Source organism: Temnothorax curvispinosus, unplaced genomic scaffold (assembly GCF_003070985.1).
Source record: "Temnothorax curvispinosus isolate PA1 unplaced genomic scaffold, ASM307098v1 QBEX01001498.1, whole genome shotgun sequence".
NCBI classification, from domain to species: Eukaryota; Metazoa; Arthropoda; class Insecta; order Hymenoptera; family Formicidae; genus Temnothorax; species Temnothorax curvispinosus.
In genome coordinates, this window is record NW_020211278.1 from 322,639 (window position 1) to 347,266 (window position 24,628).

The window sequence follows — 24,628 nt, forward strand, 5'->3', positions numbered from 1 at the left end:
GAAACATATATGTTTGTATTATGTATTGTGACAACTGGCTGCACTTTTTCCTTCCAATGTGGAATATAAAAAAGATAAACTCTGAATTAATACAGCCAGCTCAGCAATAGAAAACAGATATACTAATCCTTATTCCAATTTCACTCGTCGTCAATCTTTGGTGCAAAATCAACTGAAAGAGGTACCTCTTGAGTGAGTTCCGCTGCGCCAACTGGCTCTGCAGGACTCTGGGTGGAAGTTGGTGGATCGGGAGACGTCATGTTCCTGGTTGTGTTAGTGGAAACTGACAAGCTGGGACCCGCCACTGTCGCATCTCTATTAGACTCCTCGACATTGAGCAGATAAGCGTGTATGGCATTGAGGCCCGAATTCATTCTGTTGTATCTGCCCAAGGAGTTGAGCTCCTCGAACAGATCCCTTTGGTAATTCAGAAGCATGGAATCCGGATTCTTCGGATGGACGAACATCGGGCGATGGACAATCGTGTGGTCCGTGTGCCATCCGGAACCGTTGTGGAGATCCAGGGATCCAACGCCGATGGTCTGGATGTCCAGGCCCAAATAGGACTCCGGATCCACGCGCAGCAGGGAGAGCAGCAACGCGAGCTGCAGCAGCTCCTCCCGATACAGTTTCTTGATGCACAGCATCTTGATGCTGCTCCTGCTCTCGGCTCTCGGGTACAAAATCACGCGAAAACGGAGATTCCTACGGATTTCGACACGTTGTCGCACTTTGCTTCACTGTCCCTATTAAATCCAACCGACAGGCTCGCCGTCATGAGGAGGCGATGACGCAATTCCGCGAAATGTTGATTGACATTACGCGCGAGTAGCACAAAGACAGTCCCACGTAAACGAAGAATTTTCTCGAAGAACAGGCGGCGGTGCACGTTCACGCGAGACGCATCGCGAGCGAGTCGCGTGCTCCAGTTTTTAAGGTTAGAGTACGGAGTCCAGCGACGGTCCAGGACACTCGTCCACCGCGTTAATTCGCCGCGGGAACCGCGAAAGGAGTCCTCTCGGGGAAGGCGAGCGATCTCTCGGAGCGCCGGAGTGGAAATAAAAGATCCGCGGCTTTCCGGCGCGGCCGGGTGTAGGTCAGTTACACGGGATCGAAATAACCTCAAAATCCGCGCACGAGCCTGCCACACTGATCAGCCTGCGGTGGAGTCGTGCGCGCGTCGCACACGCATGCCTGGCGGACACTCCTCTGACAGGCGGCGGGCGGCCGCTCCGCACCTCCGTTCTCCGTGTGTTATCGTCGGCGCTTGGCCCTCGGGCGCGGATCGGAGTCGCGCTGACAGCGCGGATCAGCTGCGAGACCGCGAGCGAGGCGGGCAGGAGGCCTCAGGCCGCAAAAATTGACAAGTGACAGATCCCGCGTATACACGTTTACATACATACATACATAGACGACGCATACACACGGCCGCGGCGATTCGAGGCGGACGATTCGAACCCCGGGACGGGTTCGCGCGCGGATATGAGCGACCGCGACGAGCGTTATGCCGCGTCTCGCTTCCTTCACGCCGCGACGTTCGAGCCTCGCGCGGCGGCGGCGGCGATGAGACGACACTTTTGCCTCCCGACTCGGAGTTCGTTACGCGGAGAAACCTCCCGTCCGACCGACCGAGCTGAGCGAGCGAGCTGGCCAACGTCGCGCACCTCGCCGGGAGAGATCGTTCGCGAATTGTGACTCAGCAATCGCGGTATTCGCGGTCCGACGTCCGACGTCGCGCCGCTCGTCAGGGCCGCGCCGACGTCGTTGATTTCCCCGCGCGTTTCCCAATCGCGCGGTTTTGCGCGCTTGTACGCCGCCGAGCGGTAACGAGCCACTCGCGTTTAATTCCGTTATCGCCGACGATAACGATTTCCGCGACTACGACTACTATGAACCTCATGGACGATACGTGCGACGTGCAACTCGGCAGGCGAAAGAAGGTGAAGGGGGGGGGAATCGAGGTGCCTATATTGCCCAATCGAAAAGAGTCGGGAGATCTTCTTTAACGCGTCATGTCGAATACGTCAACGTGCGCTTGTTTACGTCGTGCTCGCGATTTAGCATTTTTTTCCTCGACATAGTAAAGTTTGACTCCGATTATCTGTTTGCGATTTGCAACGTTAGGCAAGTTTAGGGTCGCGGTAAAGATGCGAAAAACGATAGCGAGTCCCAACGAACAATTGAATGCGTCTCGATATATTCGTGCTTATTTAAATAACTGATTTTCTGCATTTTCGAATACATTATTCACAAAAAATGTTAATGTAACATTTGGTATTTATAACGTGCCTCGCGAAGTCTGCATCAAGAATTTCAACAAAATATATGCTTTAAAAAATTTACAGTCCTATCTTTATACAGAAATTCAAGTTGTTATTATAATCTCGTGATTATTTATCGTTGAAGATAGCAGAAGAGAATAATGTTTAATAAAATTTTTAAAGAAGAGATATTTCTTAAAAATCAAGATAGAATCGTCTTGAGACTTCGAGAAACACGCTCCTGAAATTTCATTGTGCGAGCATATATATCGTATATCATACGATTCGTGTATCATGCGGACACGTGTGACTCGCGGTTCGATTAAACTACACCTACTATGTGCGAGGTGTTGCGATAGAGAACGTCGAGCTAACTCCACGCAATGAATAAGCTACACGTGCGCTGTTTTTATATACGTTTCTAACGCGCGGGTTCGATTCGTTGACGAAAGACCGTCCGCGCTGGCCTGATTACCACTCACAAAGCGAAATGATGCAAAGCTTCTTTATAATCATGCGCAAATACATAGATATACACGACATAATAGCGTTTGCGTCATTCTCTTCCGCGTAAAAATAACTGTAGTAAGTTTCTATGTTTTCCTTTCACTTATCTTACTTATTGTTACTTATTGTTAGCGGTATTGCGTATTTACATTTGTCAATGAACACGTCGTCCGATTAGCAATCATGATATGTTTTGATCCCCGCCGTAAGTTTAATCTCGCGGATTGAAAGTGTCTCTCGTGACCAATCATCTAACATCGTACGGCCGTTCGTAAACATGCGTAACACGCGCCATGTAATTTCTATCCTCTGAAACAATTTACTTTCTCCGCGTCTTACTGTTATTAGATGAATTCTCTCAGAAGTGATTCCAAGTGATTGCCTCATTTTTAATAGCGATCCACTTGAGACACTCGTGCTCGACTGAGATGGCGAGCTTCCGGAGCAGATCCGGAAGTGCTCGTGAGAAGATTTCTAATAATATAATTCGCTAATAATTTGCGAAGTTGGATCGTTCGCGTCGATAGAAACCCGCGCGCCTTTGAGTCATTCCATCTTCGACGACGATTTCTCCGTCAGCTGCGTATCATCGCCTTTCCGTTCCCCCTCTTCGTCGAGGTCGCAACGTCCGCGACGGTATTCGCGACGAGGAACTTTGACCCCGTGTCCGACTGCACACGTGGCACCGTTTACCACGGATCCTCTGTGCGTGTGGCGCGTTCACGCATGCTAAACAACGCGTTTAGCTTGTTCTCACCTAACGCATGACCTTCGTCGATGATATATGGCTCGTTACCAGGCGACAATGCTCGCACATCGCGACAGCTTCTCCGGTGAACGGCGTGTCTCCTTACAATTAGTCCTTCGCTCGAGGAGCGACGCTGATGTCCTTCCTTATCGTTTCAAGCACACATATTATCGCTTCTCCAGATACGCATCACTGGTTCGTGAGGAAACGCTGCGACGATGCGTCATCGCAATTGATACTTTCTTTACGACAGCCACCGACCGCGGCTCTCCTGACCGCGCCTCTCCAAAGATCTCGATAGTATAAATAAAGATTTATTTGGACGAAAATACGAGATCTATGTGATATATCGCTTCTACGTTGTATTGTTTCGTAATCGCGGCGGCGCCTATTGTGTTTGACGTCACTTTCGACACGATGCGTATTTTGAATGCGGGGTCAGTGTTGTTAATTGCGATTGCCGCCGTTGATTCTAAAGTTCATGGAACGATTGCAGAAAGTTTTGGCAAAAACCTGAAATGTGTGAAAAACTTTAAATTTGTGTAATACATTTTGTTTTACATATATACCCCGCAAACGTTATGACTTCGTAGTGTCTCCGATGTGCTGCTTTACAAATTTTATCCACGATATTTGTGAAAAAATTCTTTAATATAAGATTATAAGTTATAATTTATAACATTATATTATAGCTACAGAAAAGAAAAGGAGAAAAAGTTACACGTTAACCGAATTTCTTCCATAAATTAGTTATTAAAGGAAACGCATATATCTGGTGTACTTTAAACATATAATATATTCATTTATATGCTTGTACATATTTCATATTTTTTTTATACAACAAAATATCTATGACAATACAGTTGAGAACGGTATACAATATATGTATATATGTATATATATTATTATGTTAATTCACATAAATATGAGATGTAAGACAGCCTCGTTCTCTTAAGATGTAATCGTGTCGTGATTGCGTAAAATACATAAGTATACTCTTGATTACTTTGATATCCAGTCTTTCGATATAGCATTTTCTTTGTCCTATCTTGCGTATAGTAGATTTGATACGATAAAATTTTTCTCAGCAAAAAATTGACAAATGAAGTTGACATTATTTGTCTTGATAAATAATTTATTTAAGATTAAATAATAGATCCATATAAAGTAAAACGTCGAATATTTAAAGATCATTATTGGATCAAAACTCACAGTTGTAATTCTGATCCATGAACACACAAGTAACGAAAGTATTACAAATGCATTTACAAGAGTACTTTCGGATATTGCAAGAATGTGATAAAATAGGCCAATCGGTTCGCATCTCGCACAAGTCGGCGAGCGGACGCTTCCTTAAAAATTTCGAAGCGACTACCGTTCGTTAACTCTTCAATAAGAGAGAATATCCGTTAGTGAAAAAATATGCTATTTACACGTAAGATATCTAATTGTGCGTCGATTCATTAACTCGCCGTTTGGAGTGTATCAAAATCTACTTAATGGGACAATGAAAAATGATTTCACATGCTGTACAGATTTTTTTTCCATGTGCGAGGGATCGTGTACGTATGTGTAGGTACTTATATATATGTGTGTGTGTGTGCTCTCAGTTCGCTCATGGAGCCATGTAAATGCGACGAGCGCAAAGAATTATGCGCCGTTAAGTGGATTGATCCGATAAGAAAGACGTTAACAATAAGTATTAAATATCGAGATAATGTCATTTTGCAGTAGGCATCGATAATGGCAAGCACAAAATGGCAGTAGAGGTTCGTGGCAAGAAAATATCGTAGAACCGTCGTGTCCTATGTGTTTGAGCGTGAAAATGAGATAATAACGTGTTCCAGTTAAACGAGTGCTTGAATTTTAATTGTTATCTTTACAGGGACACGCGAATTCCAGATCTGATTAACCACCGAGTTCCGACAGCAACGAGAAATACTTAAGGAATAAAATTGGAGAGCACATGAATATGTTTGTAGACACTAGACAGTTTGATATTTTCTGATCGGAGCGGGAATTTTTTTTTTTGCTTTCCGTGTATAATTATTAGACACTTTGCAGACCTTCACATCTTTGTATCCGTGCGATCAATTTTATGCTGTAGACGCCTAAGTACTTAAGCCTTAATCCCAGAACATTAAATTAATGTACATTGTTAAAACAATTAACGTATAATAATTAAACATTTTTAAATATATCTCCCTATTTTCTGGTGTTTATTGTCCAAACGGTTAATGGTACGATCGAAAAACGATGAATTTCGCATTGCGACATGTATGACATATCCTGTTTCAAATTAAGACTTACTATTGTTAACCGAGATTTTTTAGAATTGAACGCAATGCTTCAAAAGCCGTGATGATGTTGAAGAGATTTTAGATAAGTCGCGTCTATCATCTAGATTCTTCACAAAGTATTCGATCAAACACGGCACACTGTCTTACACTAATGCATGCACACCATACATATATGTATATATAAAGCGTTGTTTGGATTATACAATACAAATTTATTAATTTTTTTTATAATAAAATATCCAATTCTCTATTTATACTACTTCGCACGGAGAACAATCAACTCCACACGAGACATGTCCTGCTCTTCCCGCAAACCTTTAGCAAACACGAATATGCGATACACACGACAGACATCGATTCTTCATATTTTTACAATTAATTTTTTATATATCCTCCTGGCTCTTACGACCGAGTTTTTAATTAACGCCATCTTGTCTCTCTGGACGGTGCTTGTGGCACAGACCTGAGCGATTCAGCGGATTATGCTTCTCTTTTCCGTACATTGATATGCTACTTAAATGTGCCGAACGATCGCTCATATAGTCATGATAATTCTAATACCTCTTAACATCTGCAATGCAACGCAGTTTTGCACGCAGACTTACGCGTATAGGACGTACGTGAATAGTATAATTAGCGTTTTCTCCGACAAATTTGCCGCAAGCTCGACTCTCCCTGTTAAAGTAATGTTGGATGATTCATGAATGGGGCTTGGACATCACGTGGAAATGATTATCGCAGCTTCTTTTCAATATAATAAAGTATAGCAAACCCGAGAGACTAAAGCTTTCAATGCCAGTAGGCGTACGTCATTAGTCTTTATCTGCCGAATGTAAGGTCAATGACTACCCTAGGAACGACTTTTTTGCTTTGCTCTCGTTATTCCTTTTTATACTTACGATTAGTGATCCAATTGGCACGCGCTGCGTGCACGTTAAATAAATACTTTCGAAAGTGCGTATAAATCGGTGTATAATGTATTACATTAATATATTAAACAATTCGGCTTCTCTCTAGGCTCTTGTTAGAGGATTAGGATCCTTTCCGACAAGTAAATTATGATAATGAGTATATTATACTGAATACATTTAAGTGTCTTTCTCAAGAAAAGTAACGCCCTCGTGTAAGAGTTGTCTTTTAAGAGCGAATGTTAACTTGCAAAATTCAGATCCGTGAAGTATTCGGTGAGCCAATTATTCACACCTTTCGCGTTTGTTTTTACCCAGTGGATGTTGAACTTTATCATTTCTAAACTCTGCTGCAGAGTGCGATTACCGCTGCGAATGTCACGCCCATGCTGCTTGAAGAATTCCGAAACCTAAAAAAAAAATTGCAAAATATTTTTTTCGTGGCATAACTTTTAAAGAAGTTTAAGCTCAATTACTTTCGAGAAATTGACTTAAAAAAAAATGGCTTTTCCTTACTTCGCAATAATCGTACTCCGTGATGAAATAGTCAGGAACAACGTTAAGTATGAGATTGTTTATCGAGAGCGATTCATTCATATACAAAGCTTCTATTTGCGGCCAATAAGCTTTAATATGACGCCAAGCGAGATAATATCCGTGTGGATTGGCAGCGACGGACGTTATGACGGTATTAACTTCTTGCGCCTTAAGCAGATTCCGATTCAACGAAAGTCGAAGATAACGTTTGAGTAACCAAGGATCCCTCGACGCACCTAGGGCTTGCAACATTAATAACTTCTCGCTCTGGCTTTGCGTCTTAAGATAAACCTGCCAGCAATGCTGCCAATCAGCCTCCTCTCCGAATTTGATGCCTGAAGCATATATATATATTTGCATTGCAAAATACTTTACTTCGCGTTTCTCTAATTTAAGGATATTATATAAATATCCTTAAATTTCTTTACCTGCCATATAAACGATATTCCGTATATTGGGTGCGATGCGTTTGCCTTTCGATATCCAGTCTTGAAAAAGACTCCTTGCAGACTTCACCACATCATTCATTTCTAATTTGATAGCGGATTTCAGTACTGCGATTCTCAATAATCTGCATCAAGATAACAAAAAAATTTGGATAATGTGCTATTCGTTGCGTCATTGGATATCCAACAAGTTGTTCTGAATGCTATACTAACTTTTTCAAGTGAGATCCCTCATCTGTCCAGCCAATGTATCTTGTAATCGGACCCAACAGTTGCTTAAAGAATAAGATATATTTCTTATACGCTGCACTCTCGGCCAGTCTGCCTTTCCAAGATTTCAAATAACGAAGCGCGGTTTCCCATGGCGCGTAATCTGTTTCGTTAACGAGGTAAAGCAAAAGCTCCAGTGGGATCGAAGCATCCACCTCGCCCGCATTACAAAGCGAAAACGCATCGTCGATGAGATTTGCCCGATCTGCCGGACTGAACTTGGTGTGATTCTTCATCAAAGTTTTGATGATCGAGGTCCACATCTCCTTCGGATAGTTTACTCGATAAAAGCCCGTTTGGTTGATGTTGCATTTGATGTAATCTACGTCGCTCGGTATATCGAAAGTCGCTAAGTAAAACATAAAATACTCGTCTTAATTTCTCAATCAGGATTTGAAGGAAAGGGACGTAGCAAATGCATACGTTTTATATTGAACACTAAATAGACTAATAAATTTTAATGTAATTGTTACCGTTGGTCATATTCATCCACACCTCCATAGGAGATTCCATCGGGTCATCCTTGTCTGTGTAACAGTTCAACGGGATGTACCACTTGTAATTGAAGGGTGATTTGGGTTGCGAAATGTTTACTCCAGTTTCTCGCGGCGAAGCAAGGAATCTTTTTTGTGTCGCCGTGATAGTACTGTCTTCACGGATGATGGTAACAAGTGGGAAGCCCATTTGTTGGATCCACGTGTTCATTATGGTCTACCGAAATTTTTTAATCATATTAAATACGAGAACGCGCGAAATAATTATTCTCACACATTGCACTTACTTTCACGTCAAGATCCGTGCTAATAGATGTATTTTTGGAATGTTTTGTAAAAACGTCCCACAGATTGTTGGTCTCCGTATTTCCATACGCGTGCAGATTTAGATAATCGTTTAGTCCGCGTTTAAAAACATTCTCGCATAAAACTACTTCCAACATGTAGAGGATGGAAGCGCCTTTGAAGTAGCTGACCGTATCGAATATGCTTTCTATCTCGACGGGGTTTTCAACGGGCACGCTTACCGGGTGACTGTTGGCTAGGGCATCGAGTTCGAGTGCTTCTTGCGTTTTGTGTAATATGAATAAATCCATCATGCCCCATTCGGGAAAAATGTGATTCACGCCTTTGTATTCGAAGAACGTCGCGGCACCCTCGTTCAGCCACAGATCATTCCACCATTTCATTGTGACGAGATTGCCGAACCATTGATGAGCCAATTCGTGAGCCATAATAACGGCTATGTATTCCTGTACTTCAGTAGATGTTTCTTGTTGATCGTACATTAAAAATGATTCTCGAATAGTAATTAGGCCCCAATTTTCCATAGCGACGGGCTCAAAATTAGGGATTGCTACTATATCTAAGTGCAGAAAAATATGTCTTACAAAATATTATATATTCAAACAAAATATTAACAGTTCTTTGATGATTATGCTTTATTCTTTATTTGAGGAGGGCATACCTTGCTTTGGCAAAGGGTAAGGTATGCCAAAGAAAGATTCAAAGTAATCCATAATACGAGCAGCAGTGATCATAGCATACTTCATATGCGGAAGCATATGCGATGTGGCGTACACACTTACAGATGTATTTCTCTGTGTTAGTTCGAAAACTCTTTTAAAATCGCATACCACAAAAGCTACCAAGTACGTCGACATGTCTACGGACTCTTGAAAGTCATCGCGTAGCTGAAAAGTAACATTATTCTGGATGAGGCTAATGCAAATGCAATCACTCGCAGATAATATCATAATTGCGATAATGTAGCTTGTTGCACTTACGATCGGCATAGTGAGAAAGGTGATACTTTTAAGATGAAAGAAACCTAGCCGAAAGATTGCGAAAGCTTTCACATTGAATTAAATGCGTACTTACGAGATTTGTGCCCAAGTAAAATCCAGCCTCCTCAGTATTTATCGCAGGCATGTTACATAACGCAATGTGAAATCTATCCCTATATATTGATATCTTAAATTTAGCTTTAAATTGTGGTTCATCGAAACATGGAAAGGCCATGCGCGCGTATGTTGGTTCGAAGCGAGTTGAAGCCAAATATCTAGAAATTAAAGAAAAAATTTAAAAGCCTTAATAGCAAGGCATGAATTATCCATTCGTCATAAAGGGAATAATTATATAATTTCAAAGTTACCTGTATTCTCCTTCAGGAGTGATGTAACTGTTAAAATAGAACCCTTTAAGCTCAGTAGAATTCAACGTCGAATTAAAACTCAGATATAGCGTGTAATTGTTCTTTTTTCGAAATGATGTGTCCTCCAATTCCAGATACAGCTGTTCGCGTTTCGGATATTCGAGCAACTTTGCGATTTTTAGCTCTTCTTGATCATCTTTGACTATCTAAAAGTCAATTTTCGAAAATTAAATAAAGACGGACATTGACATGTAAAATGTCAATCATCATGTGTGCGATCGTAGCTCGGTGTTATTTACCTGTTCCTTTATTGTCAAATTTTTACTATGAAAGACGATAAATTTGGTCTCTTCATCGACGAAGAATTCGATTGTGACTCGTCCTATAAATAAAAATAGACAGTAAATTTATTACATGTAAAAGAGAAGATAATATGTTCTTTTATTTAAATGCAAAACTTTTTAAACTTACCTCTAAATTCTAAGGTGGTAAGATTTGGATGCATGGTAATATTGTACCTAATAGGATGTGCAAAGGCAGGTAATCTTATGTTATCCCATGGAAATACCTGTAAAATTTTCATTATATTCGATCTATCTTGAGTGAAGTTATTATAAAATATAAATGACCAAAGTAAGTAGACCTATTGTCATAATTGCACCTATTGATTAATCTTTCGCTATGCTATATCATATTTGTTTCAGTTTAGTCAATATTGTAACTTAAAATTTCTACTTTTTTCACAAGTAAATAAGTTTTTTTTAAATTTTACAATATTACTAAACGTACAATTAATTTATTTAATATAAATAATTTATAGAAAGCATAATATATTTTTCAATTAAAGAAGTATTTATACAGTTTAACTTGAATCAAATAAAGCAATTTTTTAAAAACAATTAAGAAAAATGTAATTTTTTGTCTTTCATATTATTAATATTTTCATATGTAATATACATCCAAATGTACGTACCTCTCCATTTTCCATCCGAGGCACGGCGTTTTCTTCGTCATCCATAGCTTTACTTAAATCGTCTTGAAGACAAGTGCAGCCTAAAAAAAGAAATGATATGTGTTTAAAGATACGAAATAAATGTGACAAATGCGATTTTTATGCAGAAATTAAATTTGCGACGTTTAAATATACGATTTAATATTTATGACGCTCGCTCAAAATGGAAATTTGACATTTAAATACCAGTTCGGAAAGGCGCCAAGGCGATGATAAGTGATGCAACGAGAAGTACCAGGCAGCAAATACAAAGTACACAATAAGTCTTTCTTTCAGAACATCTAACGACTTCATTTGCGCGCTCGTAAAAGTTACGTCTGTGCAATCCTGCATTGCTATCTTCTGGAACAAAGAATCTTCTGCAGAAACGTTCGCTCCAATATCATGTAATTTTCTATAAATGTTGTTATAAATTTCGCAGTAATTGCAGAAAATTTACGATCAATTAAAAAAAAAAAAACATAATACGTTGATTTTTTCGAAACTTATGAGCGAAAAACACTGGGATCCTCCAGACCTCAGTGTAGCTTACACGTGTGCAAAAAATAAGTGTGGTCTACAAGGGTTAAGACGAACAAGTAAATGTTTAAACCTTATATATATTTATTAAAAGTAATTCAGATTTCGTAAATGTATGGCAAATATTAAAAATATATTAAACTGATCTGTATATGAATGATACGTTTATTTTTAAAACATTTAAAATATTTATTTTAAAAGATTTGATTATACAAAAAAAGAAATTTCTAAGGAATATATTATGTATTCTATTCTTTTAATGAATTCTATTCTATATCTTCAAAATTATCTTTGAACGGACAATATTTATTATATTCTTGTCAACATTTTTGCATTGTAAAAGGCATCTTGTATTACAAGATGTACAAAAATTCTTTTTTCTTAGACATTTTTGCGTAGAGTCAATACATCAGCTTCATTTCATTTAATTATTAAAATTGATAATTTTTTAACAAAAATCAAATAAAGTAAATCTCTACATTTATAAATCTTTAAAAAAGCTTATATCGTTTTCAAAATGGGCAATTTGTATAAATTATATAACATGCGTAACGTATATAACATTTTTTGCTAATATATTTTGTTACATAGTCGCGCTGGTCGCGCACATACATAGATACATTGAAATCATTGAACAACATTATCAACTCGTCATACGTATCTATTTCCGCTGTCAATAAAGAGACCTTAGTAACAAAAGCCGTGGGTGGGTGGATTGCGATACAACCGCGTGGGGTGAGAACGAAGTGTTCACGCTTTAATTCAAAAGATCGGAGGAAGCTTTCGTTTTATTGATCGCACACACGTGCTTCATAGTCTATTCGCGGCTCGCGGAGGGCTGTAAGTGGGCCATCTGGCCGAGCTGTTCTTATAGAAAAGGAATTGTCTAGGTATAGCAGACACTTATTGTGTATATCGGAGTTAAAGTCCAAAGCACGCGTTCGCATTCTAATCCCCAGCCAGTCACCTATAGGATAGGACATCTCACCTGTCAGAAAAGCATCCTGCTCGCTCATCGCGAACCGATTCGGCGGCGGTCTCCGATGAACGAGTTCTTTTACCTGACCGTCTTTCGAGGCATAGGCGACTTTTATGAGCGGCTCTCTCTGTTCAGCCAGTATTTGCTCGGATACTCGATCGTCGCCTCCTAGCGTCTCTCTTGACCGAGTTTTCGCCACTGTACCGTTGTCTCAAGGTTGAAGCCTCAACGAGGAAGAATTTTGATTTTGATGGACGGCGTTTGAAATTCGATTCACCGTGAAGCCGGCTCGTGAGTGCTGCCGCAATTATTCGAGCCGCATCAATTACTATCGGCTCAAGCCTTTTGATCATCCGCTACACGCAATTGCGCCAATGTGGCCGGATTGAGTCGCGTCTATCTTTTTTTTAGACGTAACTTTGGGCGGGCCACAACCGGTAATTTTAACCCTTTATTAATAATACGCATGAGATATGAACGTGTGGGATTCAATCGGCAAAACCGACAAGCACCAGAAACGGATCGCGAGCGGCGACGCGCGACCTCGAACGATCGGCGTCCCTCAGTCGGCGTGAACGCGCTGACTCGTGCGTAACGCGGACGCACCGAGTACCACCACCGGGACCGGGACTTTGTGCAACACCACCGCCAGCAGCACGCCAGAAATCAACCCCGCTGCGAGGAACCGCCAGTACGCGAGGAACCGCGAGCTTATGAAACCCGAGCCGAGTAGCCCGACACCGTCGGCGAATCTATAGCGCGCGGCATCCCCTTGACATTTCATTGGCATTAAAGGCGTGGGATATAGCTACTGCGGAGTTAGGCAGAAATGGCGGCTTTCCAAACCCCCTGGTGGCGGACTGCTTTACGGGGGTGGTTTTGCCGGTCCTCAGCAGTCGGGGGTGGTTGGCATTACGGTGGCGCCATCCTTGATCCATGCTTTGCAACCCCTTCGTTGGTGGTGGCCCATCGTGATATTGGTCTCGGCCGCGGGAGCAGTCAACCGGACAATGTCGGGGATTTATAACTTTTCACTTCGGCTTGCGTGATATTATGAAGTTACATCGATCCAACGCAAGAATGTCGTTTATATTACATTTTTTCTAATTATACTTAATTATACTCGAAAGCTTGTTACCTTGACTTTACAAAGGAATGAAAAGATTTACTCGCACTTAATTTGAGTGGAGAGAGACTTGAGATATTTGAAAGCATAGCAGAATTTTTCGTACTTGAGATAAATTACCATCTTCCATCATTTCTTTTCACACTACTCTTTCCCTTAAAAAAAATTGTTAGGACAACTTGGTTTTATTGCTTATTAAAAAAATTTATTCCGCAAGAGCTTTATTTTTTTTACATTTTGCCAAAATTAAGAAAAAGAGATTTATATGTGTATTTATGATATATTATACATAATAAAATTTTTGTTAATGTGCTAATTTACATTTGAATTTATACATATTGTATTAAAACTCTTTAATTCCCAATTATTTATAATTCAAGTCTTTATTAATATTACAATGTCAGAATAATGAAAATTATTTTTAATTTGGATTCTATTATATATTGAAACATTGCATTGCATTATTAATAGTATAATAAACTGATTTCATATTTTTCATACATAAGTTTAGTTTATTTTTTTTATTTTTTGTACGATAAATAAAGTAGAACTGTGTAGAATGTTGTTTCTAGCCTAAATAGACAGCCAATGTATGTAGCTATATTCCACTACGAGATCTGACCCTTTTGAGATCAGAATCGCTGGCGAATTGCAAATGGATCAGTTTGTTCGAGGGGTACCATATCGATTTTCTTTTCTCCACGCAGCCCCTCTGACAATCACATTACATTCATTTACGAAATGACATTCGTGCTTCTATTGTATACAGAAGAAGCTTTTTTGATGAACTTTGTGGCAATTAAATTCGGTAAAAATTTAAATTTAAATATTAAAGAAAAGTTGAACGTCTTTAGAGAAGACATAGCTATAAAGCAACATCATTTTTATTGACACACAAAATTAATTTAATTTTGAAGCAAAACAAGAATATTTACCAAATTTTATTTTAGACAATGCTATAGTTATTTTTTCGTAAATTAAATTTTCACGAGAAACGTTTCCAAAAGTACGTTTGCAAAAATATCTGCGAATCGATAAAGCTTAAAAGTTAATAATGCGCATGCCAATTTCGATATTGACGCCGAATATGGACAGAAAGGGAATGTTTATAAATATCTATGATTGAACTTTTGACCTTATGACCCCTCGCATTTTGTCCTCGCTGTTACAGCGAGACTGTTTCGACTGCGAGAGAGAGAGAGAGAGAGAGAGAGAGAGAGAGAGAGAGAGGGGCGTTGTATAATATAAATTATTCAGATATTTCGTGGTCGTGAATCTCGCGCTGCTTCAAAATATATGTCGTATCTGATCAAACGGATTCTGACGCTAGGCGAAACGTATTGAAACATTCATGCGCTTTCCGACTGCCATATGTTCGTCGAAGTTACGTGTCCCGAAAGGCTAGCGTTATAAACGCCGACCTTTTTCCCGGTCGGTTTAATTTCGAAACACGTAACTGTTAGTGACGAATCTTCCGGTAATCAGCTAAACGCGCCGATAAATAAGAGAAGAAATTAAGATGTATGAGACTACTATGAAGATCGTAAATTTGAAAATTATCTTCCGTCTAAACCTAACTTTAGAGTTTCTAAAGATTTGCATCGCGAGCAGGTCACGAAGGGCAACAATTTGAAAATTTTAAATGTATGCTAATCTATGTGGTCACGCGAGAATCAAGGGAGCGCTATCTTAAATCTACCTAAGCAGTATTCACGTTAGGATCAAGTTTATTAAATTTGAATAACATGAAGTCACAAGAGCTATCTGAGCAGAACATAATGTAAGTAAATCTACGCCAAATATCGTGTGGATCGTTGCGACATATAAAAAAAAATCTTGTAATAATCAATAAGACGCGCGTGCACATTACTTTCTATCCGAAATAGTTTCTCGGAAGAACCATGCGTGGCCAATCAATAAAAATTATCGTATACGTTTTACTTGTCTTTTCGTTAAAAATTATTTCTTTATCGATTGCATCTTATTGTATAATTATTGAATTTATTATATCCATAATAAATCCAATTTTTTGCATAATGCAATTCATAAGCATATCTTATATACATGTATACTTTGTATCGTGTAATAAAAATTTAACGAAACACAACAAAATGTTACACGTACCTAAATCACATGTCTTTCTTGCGGCGTGTCTTAACGGTGCCTTCGCATCTATTTCTGCACGGTCCATTGATTCGTTTCGCCTAGGCGTCCTAGACAAAGGCTCCAACTGGATATTTTCGCTGCTATCCTTTTCCGGACTTCCTTTCGGCATCTTACCTCTACTTTTCTATTTTCCTTTTTACCTCGGCCGACCTTTTATTCGGCAAAGTCGGAGTTGCGCGCGGCAGGAACTTTCTTCTTTGTTTCTGAGTTGCTTCGTTTGTCGAGTGACATGCTTCGAGTTTGCGGCTGATTGGCGTCTTGCTAATTATCGCTACTTTACGTAGTACACTCGAAAAATAAACGTCGGAGCCGTAGACCTTTCTGCCATCTTTAGATATCCCCTGTCTCTCACGATGGTATCGATCGCCGCCCTTTTCCTATATTGGATGTAATGTTCATGTCGAAAATTATATGGAGCTACTATCTTGGTAGTCGTGACTTGGTTAAGTTCCTCTACATCGGCACAGTACACCCGTACATGCACGAGTATTTTATGTCGACAGCACTCGTATTGGTCCCGATATTACGATATGTTGCGTTTACTGGCATGAACGTTCAGCTTTATTTGGTCGCAGTAAAAGGTTTCGTATAAAAATGGTCGATAAACGTGATCGGCGATCAAACCTGCCTTCTTCGAGATAGTGCACATCGATTAATGAAAAATTAATAGCATTTTAGTACTTTCTTTGTACATAATATCATATTGATTCAAAATAGAAAGATATTCTCTGATTCTGTTAATCGATATAGTTTTTCTTCTTTTTTCTATTTAATCGAACATATGTGTCTTTGTATGACACGAGGCTGAATAATTGCAAGCTAAAAAGCTCATGATATATACTTTAATAAATTATAGACAGCAGTTAATCAGTCTTCTATTTCGTATCCCATGTCGTTGATCAACTTTAAATATAACGATATGTGTTTCTCTGCCAAAAGTCGCTATATGTTCAATCAATTTACATCTGCAACATAATTGAGCATTACGCGTGATTAACATTTCTTTATTCACAAGTGTAATAAGGTTGTAGTTCAAAACAGATATTAATAGAGGTAGTAAGAGTTATTCTCGTCAAGCTTCACTGTTGGATCAATACTTTCAGAATAAATATCTATTCATAATAAAAGAGTCAGAAGTAATAAAAAGAATATTTACATAAAACATTTTACATGCTTCTTTGCAATTTTGATCAATTTTGTTTGTGTAACGTTGTTAAATAACACGTTTTGTATATACCTTGCTATAATTTTATTATGTTATAAACAATTTGTTTATTTATTGGCTGTGCTTCTCTTAATAAATATCGGAGTATCATAGCTTCCATAAGCTTCCGTGGTATTAAGTGATATTTATATCAAATCGTTACACGCTTAATTTAATCACATAATGAACAAATAATTTAGAACGCAATTATGGCGCTTATTTGCGCGAATATGCATGCAAATGAAAAACAAGATTATGAAAATCAGTATTTGGAATTGTTAATTGTTGTTATCGTAGATAAACATACGGCATTATACCGATGTTCAAGGCCTATACGCGAAGCATAAAAGCAATTATACTCCAACTTATATGCTTTCGACTTAACTATTATGAACGATGCGTACGCAACGATAATGGGTTTCATCCGATTTGTTATGGCGATCTTTTGTTAGGAAGTTTTTGTGTCTAGAATAATGCATTATATAACATTATGTTACATTCTTGATTTCAGAGAGAAGTTAACTATCATAGAAAAAATGCATTTAGCGAAATATTACGTTTCATTGATGATATCTCTCTAATTCTCTCGTACGTGCATCTATACATTTTTTAATTTACAATTGAAAACTTATTGTTAGACTAAAATAATTATTGCAGTATTAGATAAAATAAAATTAAATAATCTTATGTTTTTCTTATTATTTGTACACGATACTTTTGAAAATAAAAAATTAATTAATATTGTTATAATTAATAGAATATTTACGAATATTACTTAAATATTTTGTTTATATATACATTAAAACTAATTAAATGTACATACATTTTTACTTATATATCTTAAGACTATAATATAATAATCCTATAACTGCAAGAAACAAATTAATGCTGAACAAAAATCTATTTTAGGTTTAATAGAAATGAAGAAATTGAAAGAAATAAATTAAAGCCAAATTCTGATTTATTTCAATTTTATTGAATGCTGCGTATGTAAATACACATGTGTATATGTGTAAAGAGCATGCGATATATGTATAATAGAGCACCTCGTGACAGAACATTGACCCTACCCGATCCAACTGATCGGATCTCTCATTAACTACGAGAGACACGACTGAATGAAAATGCTAATGAGTGAAACGCTGATATTTAACATAATTAAGAGAGAAAAATCAGATAATTTGAAGTTTATGATAATGTTTTACTTAATGATCAATTTTTCTACTGTATCTGTATAATTACTGAATTTACGTAACATCACAGTTTTGTGTTTATCTCGCGTGCAATTAGGATTAAGTGACATTTGATCAGATTTAAACTACAGAGAAAAGAAACACTCACCTTTCTCTGATCGCATTCAATATCGATCAGCAGCCTATATCCGATATTCGTTTCTTGAGAATGTAATCTCTCCCCGTCGTCGTCGTCGATCGCGGCTAATCACGGACGGTCGCTAATTGCGCATCCTTCCTCAACGAACGCAGTTCTCCTCTTTCACTCACGATCTGGCCATTTCCCTCTTTTTCAGACAGTATCCGCACATTTTTTGGCACTTCGCGGCCGTTTGCAATACGCACGCAGACAATTTGTTAAACTGTCAATCGCCGTATCGTCATCACAACATCTCGGTAAGCTGACGCGCTCACGTCACCCCCGGAGGGTTGCGTCGCGGCGCTCCGTGCGCGATTTGTCCTTTGTCGCATCAACGTTACACTTGCATCCGACGCGCATTGCCGTAGCCGCTGGTAGCCGCTGCCGGCGACGATCCGCAGGTCGTGGCACGGCGGGTCGGGGTTTTCCTCGGCGTGAGGTTGTCGATGCAAACGGCCGCACGGTGAGAATGGCACTGACTAGAAGCGCTTTGAGGATTGAGAGCGTGGCTGAATTTCCGGAGGGAGGCGCGCCGGTCAGGATCAGCCACAGGTTGCGCCCGTCTCGTTCACGCAGGCTGGGGCATCTTGGCTGATCGTCGGCTGGCGAGGGTAGTAATGGTGGTGGTGGTGGGGTATGCACCCCAACGGGGGAGAAAGTCGGCGAGAAAGAGAGAGAGAAACGGGAGAAATCGATTTACTTAACATCTAGGACTCTTTGGCCCTTTCACAATCGTCAGCCAGGATTTGGTTCGCCGACGATCGCAATATTATGTAATCGCCGCCGTCGCGACCGAGCTTGCAAGTCGATTTCGTCTGACTTGCGTGGCAAACGAGCGATACCAATGCGGATCATGCACATGATTGCGTTTCAATTTTAAATTTAAATTTATTCAGGACTAGCTTTCATAAAAGCATTGATAGCAATAATAAAAATCCATTAATAATTAAATTGTTCAAACTTTTCGCTATTTTCGTAAGTCTCAACTTTATAATATGTAATTTCTGCGAAATTCTTTTCGTAGAATAATTTTTATGATATGTCTGTCAATCATTATTTATTAACTGTCCAGTATTTAAAAAAAAAACACTCTTCTTCGGGATGAGACAAACTACTTGGTATATTCCTTTTATCTGTTTTCTTTGAGTCAGTAACCACACAGTACACAGCTGGTGACGCCATATACATTTTAAGGTTTCTACAGAGTGACGGAAAGCTAATATAAAAATAAAATATTTGAATCTTGTGGATATATGGAATTTTCACAATTTCTTCCGGGACAGTACAATCTTTCTCTTGTTCAAAAAGAAGAAATAGCGTTGGTTACATAGCACACTATTATCAGACATATGTGATAAAGGAAACAATTCTTTTGCGTAATTTCTGTAAAGTTAAATATGATTTATCAACAATTTTAAAAATTTAATACTTTTTCTTGACAGATCTCCTTGAATTTTATTATTATTATATAATTATTTGTCCTGTATTGATCAATTAGACACTATAATATTTTAAAATTTAATATAATAAATGTTTATACTAAATTGAACTTCTTCGTAAAAGAAATAAATAAAATAACCAAATAATATGTATTTTATTAAATAGTTTCTTCTGATTCTAACTTCTTGACCAAGTTGAAATATACGAGATAAGATATCTTTGATAAAGAATTAGCTGTCTGAGAAAAATTCCTTTGCACGACGATATCATGAAGCGCGTGCTGTCTTTTGAGAAAGTACCTGACGGAGCTATCTTAAGGCAAGATGCATTCAGTAAGTGTAGTGACGACTTCGTCATGCTCTTTTCTCATTGTATTCGTAATTATTGTAATGACACCGTCGCGCATTTTGTAGATGTCATTTCATGGCGGCGTCATAGAAACTATTCTGTTTCAAGGCTGGCGCATTGATAACGCGCAGGGTATGGTCGGTTCCGTAATCGGTGTCATTCTTTTAACCGCATTGTACGAAGGGCTAAAATCTTATCGGTGAGTAAATATTTATTAAAAAGTGAAGTTCGAGCATTCAGTTACGTAACTCGTGCATTGCAGTGAATATCTCTTCTCGCGCACGACGTTTCTCAGGAAGAACCAGCAGAGGAAATCGAGAAAGTATGTGTGAACGCTGCTTATTATTTGTGTAAAATATACAATTTTATCACACTGTTTATTGTTACAGTGCACTGTTGTTTTCCGGAGTGCATTTCTTTCAAACGCTTCTGCATGTGATCCAAGTGGTGCTCGGCTATTTTCTCATGTTTATTTTTATGACGTACAACTACTGGCTCTGCATCGCTGTTGGAGCTGGAACAGCTCTTGGATATTGGCTATTCTCGTGGGAAAAAATTAATAATAACAATACAGATTGTTGTTCGTAAATGCACTTTTAAAATATTAAATTTGACATTTTTTAATTATATATAAAACACATTAGATAATTAAATATTTTTTCTAATAAAATAATCGGTTCTTTGATTATAGAAGCAGTATAAATTGCAGAAGCTAACGTCAGAGTGGTAGCCAATATTTTACTATATTTGTGTGCATGTATACAAGAATAAATCATATTTTTCGTAATTAATTAATACAGTAGTCTTTTTATTCAATTAATAGGCGTGATAGCGTCTCGCGGAACATATATCTAATATAGCAGCAAACTTTGTTAAAAGAAATTAATTATTTATATCTGAATGAACAAACAAGTCTCAGGTTAATAATTTAACTTATTCTTGTACATTAATCTTTAATCGATACAGTTTTACATTTTGAAGAAAGTGTATGTATGACAACTTTGAAGAAACCTTATCTAATCTAATCTAATTTATGGCCAGATTTCATTTATTACTGGTATCGGTGTTTCATTTATCAGCAGACTGCAGACGTAAGTCAATTCTCTGATGTCGAATATTTCGTCATTCATCGAAAAGAGCGTTTAACACGATGACGAATAATCAAAGTAGCTCAAAAATTTGTTGTTCGCAATCCAATGAGCATCAGTTTAGATCAGTCCGTCATATTATTTTCGGATGGGACAGATTCAATTCCATATCGTGGTTGTTACTATTAGTGCTCTTCTGCATTTGGTGTATAACGTTTTTCTGTACTTACGAACCGGGACCGATAAAAGGTGATCATGATCATGATCATGATCATCATTAAAACGATGAATGTGTATGGAAAAATGAAATATAATTATTACTGAAAAATGGAGAAAAACGTAAGTATTTAAATTACTTTTACTATTATTTAATAACAAGTGTTTGCAATAATTAATACCTGTGAATGCATGTCATAAAATTCTTTCGCATTCTTTCGCACGTTGATTTGTTTAAAGTCACTTGTTTATCTGTTCTTTTCAATCATTTTTTATCGTAAACTGGCATGATAAAAATAAACATCTTTCCGATATAATTTAGCAAGAATATGACTAATTTATTTTATTGATTTGTTTAGATAAGACTGAACAAAATTATCAACGGAATATGAACGGAATCATTGGACTTTTACGAATTTAATAAAAGGAGTTTTCTGAGAGAAAAATTGAATAAATGTTTAAAATTAATAATTTATTAAATTATGTTTTAAATAATAAATTGATAGAAACAAATATTTTTTGCAAAAAAACCATTTATGATAACAAAGTTTGGAAAATCGACCATTAACTGGACTTTACTTACAATTTTTCGCCTTTCCTGTTATTTAAGAACGAGCTGCACTTTTCGAATTCGTTTAGAGAGCGTCCCTTTTCTATCCTATACGAGGAATTACATTTGGGAATTGCGAATCCCAGGAGGAATGCCACAGCCTATGCCTAACCCATTTGAAGCGTGCACGATCGCACCGGAAATAGATGACAGCATGGTTGATATGGGGAAAAATAAAACGATATTAGGCTAAAGTAATTTTTATGCGTGCTTATGTCTATTATGCTAATTTCTTTTCAATTATAAATAGTATTTCAAACATGCTTAATGTAAATAAATAAGAAATAATAATGCTTTGAGCATTTCTCGCGATAATAATATTTGAAGTACATATAAATTTATTACAGTGCCCAATAAATACTTGAAAAAATATTCTTATTATCAATAAGAATCATATTTTTAAATATATTAATTACATTATTTATTAATATACATTTTGCATATTATTAGCTTTTTCTAATAACGTACTAAATATTACGTACTCTAAATTTTCTTCTACATTCATGCTGATTTAATGTTACATACCTGTAATGTATAGAGCGTATTTAGCAATAAATGCACAGAACGTGCATCACCGTGTGATTTATACAAAGCATCGTTGTGATTGAATGTCTCGGTGCAGACAGAGTGACATAAGAACTATGCTTCTGAATATATATCGAGGATTAGAGCCCGTTAATCTTCTTTATCAAGTGACATTCATTGCTTTACAGAAAATGAAGCGATAACCGAGATTGCTGCAATTAAGTCGAAGACATTCTTAGCGCTTCTGGCGATCGATATCACGCGAGCTTTTATTATTTTTAAAATATTACACTGGATTTTAATAGTTCAAAAGTTACGCATATCTTTTCATCCTGGAGACGCGACCACTTTTTTCTCTTTTTCAACATTCATTTTTCTTGCAGTAGCCTTGGGCGGCCTTTGTGCATTAAGCCTTTTGAACTCAATAATCCATGCAGATTGCAGCTCAGCGACTCGAGGATTCTTCTTTTTTCATTGTGATTTACGCCCCTCTCGTTTCCGTTTGTTCAGCCTTTTTCTACCGATCGTTTTTATTATAGTACGTTCTTATTTTTCGAACATACAATGGTGGCAAACATTGAAAACATAGGCTATCATTTGCGTATGATCTTTCAATATCGACGCACATCCCTGTCAAACTGTCATGAATGATAGACGGCCGTTTACCAATAAAATTACCTCCGACTGGTGGAGCATGAAGGACGCGTTTTGTCCGTCAAATTAACGTTTCAACCGATTGCATTCGGTTGCATTAATAATGAACCTAAACTCAACCCTGCATTTTTAAAGTAATATCTGTGACGTATTCTAGATGTGATTTATACAAATTTATTATCGGAATCGTCGTCGAGTATCCAGACGCCATTGAATTACACGTGTGTGCGACTGATCGATACTGGCGTTGCTAGCTGGTAAACCGTATATTCCTCCTTTACGCATCAACCCCTCGGACGGATCGCGCCCTTCGGTCCCGATTCGCCCTTTGGTTGGAGCTACCCTTGGTTAATGCGATAGACGGTATAGTACAAAATACTCATCGCATCCTGTTGCTTATGTTAAAGCATTTTCGTTGTAGCTCGTAATAAACACCCAGATAAGAATACATTGCAATAAAATACGGTGATTATACAATTTTATACGGACATTCTTTTACTATGTAATATCACCCTATAAAAAAGATTTATACAATTTATAATATAACTTAACATGTACTTACATTAATTTTCTAATATATATTTTCTATTACGAGTATTTGAAGTATTTTAAAATTTTGCTTTAGAAATATAAATAAGTTTTAAGAAATTACTTGTATTATACACATTTATACATATATGTTATATGTCACTAGAACAATACAGCTTTTTGCGCCTTTTATTTCCTGACCCTATGTATTTCTCAATAGATTACAGTTAAGAACATAATTTAAACTTATTTATCTATATATGTATAAATTTTAATCTTTAAATCTAAGCATTTTAAAGTTTAGAATTTAGATTTTAAAATCTAACAATAAGATTTTTAATTCAATATGTATCTCTCCGTACTTTGATTTTTTTTTAAATCATGGAAACTTGAATAGCACGAGCATATATCAAATAGATGAATTCAACGATAAAATAGGGAAGACAGAGAAGGAACGAAAATTCGTTCTACATCGCATCGGGTCGAAATATCGCGAAACGATTCGTTACTCTATAAATTTCCGGACAGATCAACCTGGATATCAGCAAATGGTAATTGCATCGGTTCCAAGAGACGAACGAGTATTCGAGCTTCGAGATGGAAAATTTCTGGCCACGAGCCCAAATTGGGTTCTCTACGTGTTGCATGTTGTAAAGTAAAATGATACGGGAGTTCAGGAAGTATGCATGAACATGCAATTTACATACATGTATATAA

General features: G+C 37.7%; 3 protein-coding genes across 8 annotated transcripts in view; 1 reads left to right on the forward strand and 2 right to left on the reverse strand.

Annotated features, from left to right (window-relative positions):
* LOC112465135 (segmentation protein cap'n'collar) overlaps positions 1 to 1,685 on the reverse strand; it is a 97,064-nt gene extending 95,379 nt beyond the window's left edge. Inside the window, exon 1 of one of the 3 annotated variants that reach the window (XM_025032549.1) lies at positions 186 to 1,685. In XM_025032549.1, the coding sequence (XP_024888317.1) occupies positions 186 to 647 (462 nt within the window). In that variant the 5' untranslated portion in view covers positions 648 to 1,685. The remainder of the gene's footprint in view (positions 1 to 185) is intronic. The other 2 variants (XM_025032553.1, XM_025032540.1) reach the window with 2 other exon arrangements.
* A 3,802-nt stretch (positions 1,686 to 5,487) lies between these two features.
* On the reverse strand, positions 5,488 to 19,186 carry LOC112464692 (endoplasmic reticulum aminopeptidase 1-like). Of its 4 annotated transcripts, none has more exons than XM_025031835.1 (15): positions 18,473 to 19,186; positions 15,886 to 16,892; positions 11,324 to 11,479; positions 11,099 to 11,178; positions 10,597 to 10,693; positions 10,425 to 10,507; positions 10,126 to 10,331; positions 9,852 to 10,032; positions 9,439 to 9,664; positions 8,759 to 9,336; positions 8,451 to 8,688; positions 7,921 to 8,326; positions 7,690 to 7,832; positions 7,241 to 7,596; positions 5,488 to 7,134 (listed from the first exon to the last, which is right to left on the reverse strand). In XM_025031835.1, the coding sequence occupies exons 2-15, from the start codon at positions 16,034 to 16,036 to the stop codon at positions 6,967 to 6,969; spliced, it is 3,069 nt and encodes a 1,022-aa protein (XP_024887603.1). In that variant the 5' UTR covers positions 16,037 to 16,892; positions 18,473 to 19,186; the 3' UTR covers positions 5,488 to 6,966. The 4 variants fall into 4 exon arrangements, with proteins under 4 accessions (XP_024887603.1, XP_024887611.1, XP_024887624.1 ...); XM_025031843.1 differs by having other exon boundaries at positions 11,324 to 11,476; positions 18,473 to 19,185; XM_025031856.1 differs by lacking the exons at positions 15,886 to 16,892; positions 18,473 to 19,186 and adding an exon at positions 12,645 to 13,976 and having other exon boundaries at positions 11,324 to 11,476.
* Positions 19,187 to 20,181: 995 nt separating this feature from the next.
* On the forward strand, positions 20,182 to 22,047 carry LOC112465007 (high affinity copper uptake protein 1). The gene is made up of 5 exons (XM_025032357.1): positions 20,182 to 20,274; positions 20,356 to 20,489; positions 20,553 to 20,612; positions 20,680 to 21,717; positions 21,954 to 22,047. The coding sequence occupies exons 1-4, from the start codon at positions 20,266 to 20,268 to the stop codon at positions 20,876 to 20,878; spliced, it is 402 nt and encodes a 133-aa protein (XP_024888125.1). The 5' UTR covers positions 20,182 to 20,265; the 3' UTR covers positions 20,879 to 21,717; positions 21,954 to 22,047.
* Positions 22,048 to 24,628: the final 2,581 nt, after the last annotated feature.

Excerpts from the sequence above, each read along its gene's own strand:
- LOC112464692 (XM_025031835.1), bottom strand. The coding sequence starts at position 16,036 with ATGCCGAAAGGAAGTCCGGAAAAGGATAGCAGCGAAAATATCCAGTTG. Across the intron at positions 9,665-9,851 it reads TTTACTTGGGCACAAATCTC|CTACGCGATGACTTTCAAGA; the intron begins GTAAGTACGCAT and ends GTTACTTTTCAG. Across the intron at positions 7,833-7,920 it reads GAGGGATCTCACTTGAAAAA|ATTATTGAGAATCGCAGTAC; the intron begins GTTAGTATAGCA and ends ATCTTGATGCAG.
- LOC112465007 (XM_025032357.1), top strand. Across the intron at positions 20,490-20,552 it reads GAAGGGCTAAAATCTTATCG|TGAATATCTCTTCTCGCGCA; the intron begins GTGAGTAAATAT and ends CGTGCATTGCAG. Across the intron at positions 20,613-20,679 it reads CAGCAGAGGAAATCGAGAAA|TGCACTGTTGTTTTCCGGAG; the intron begins GTATGTGTGAAC and ends TTATTGTTACAG.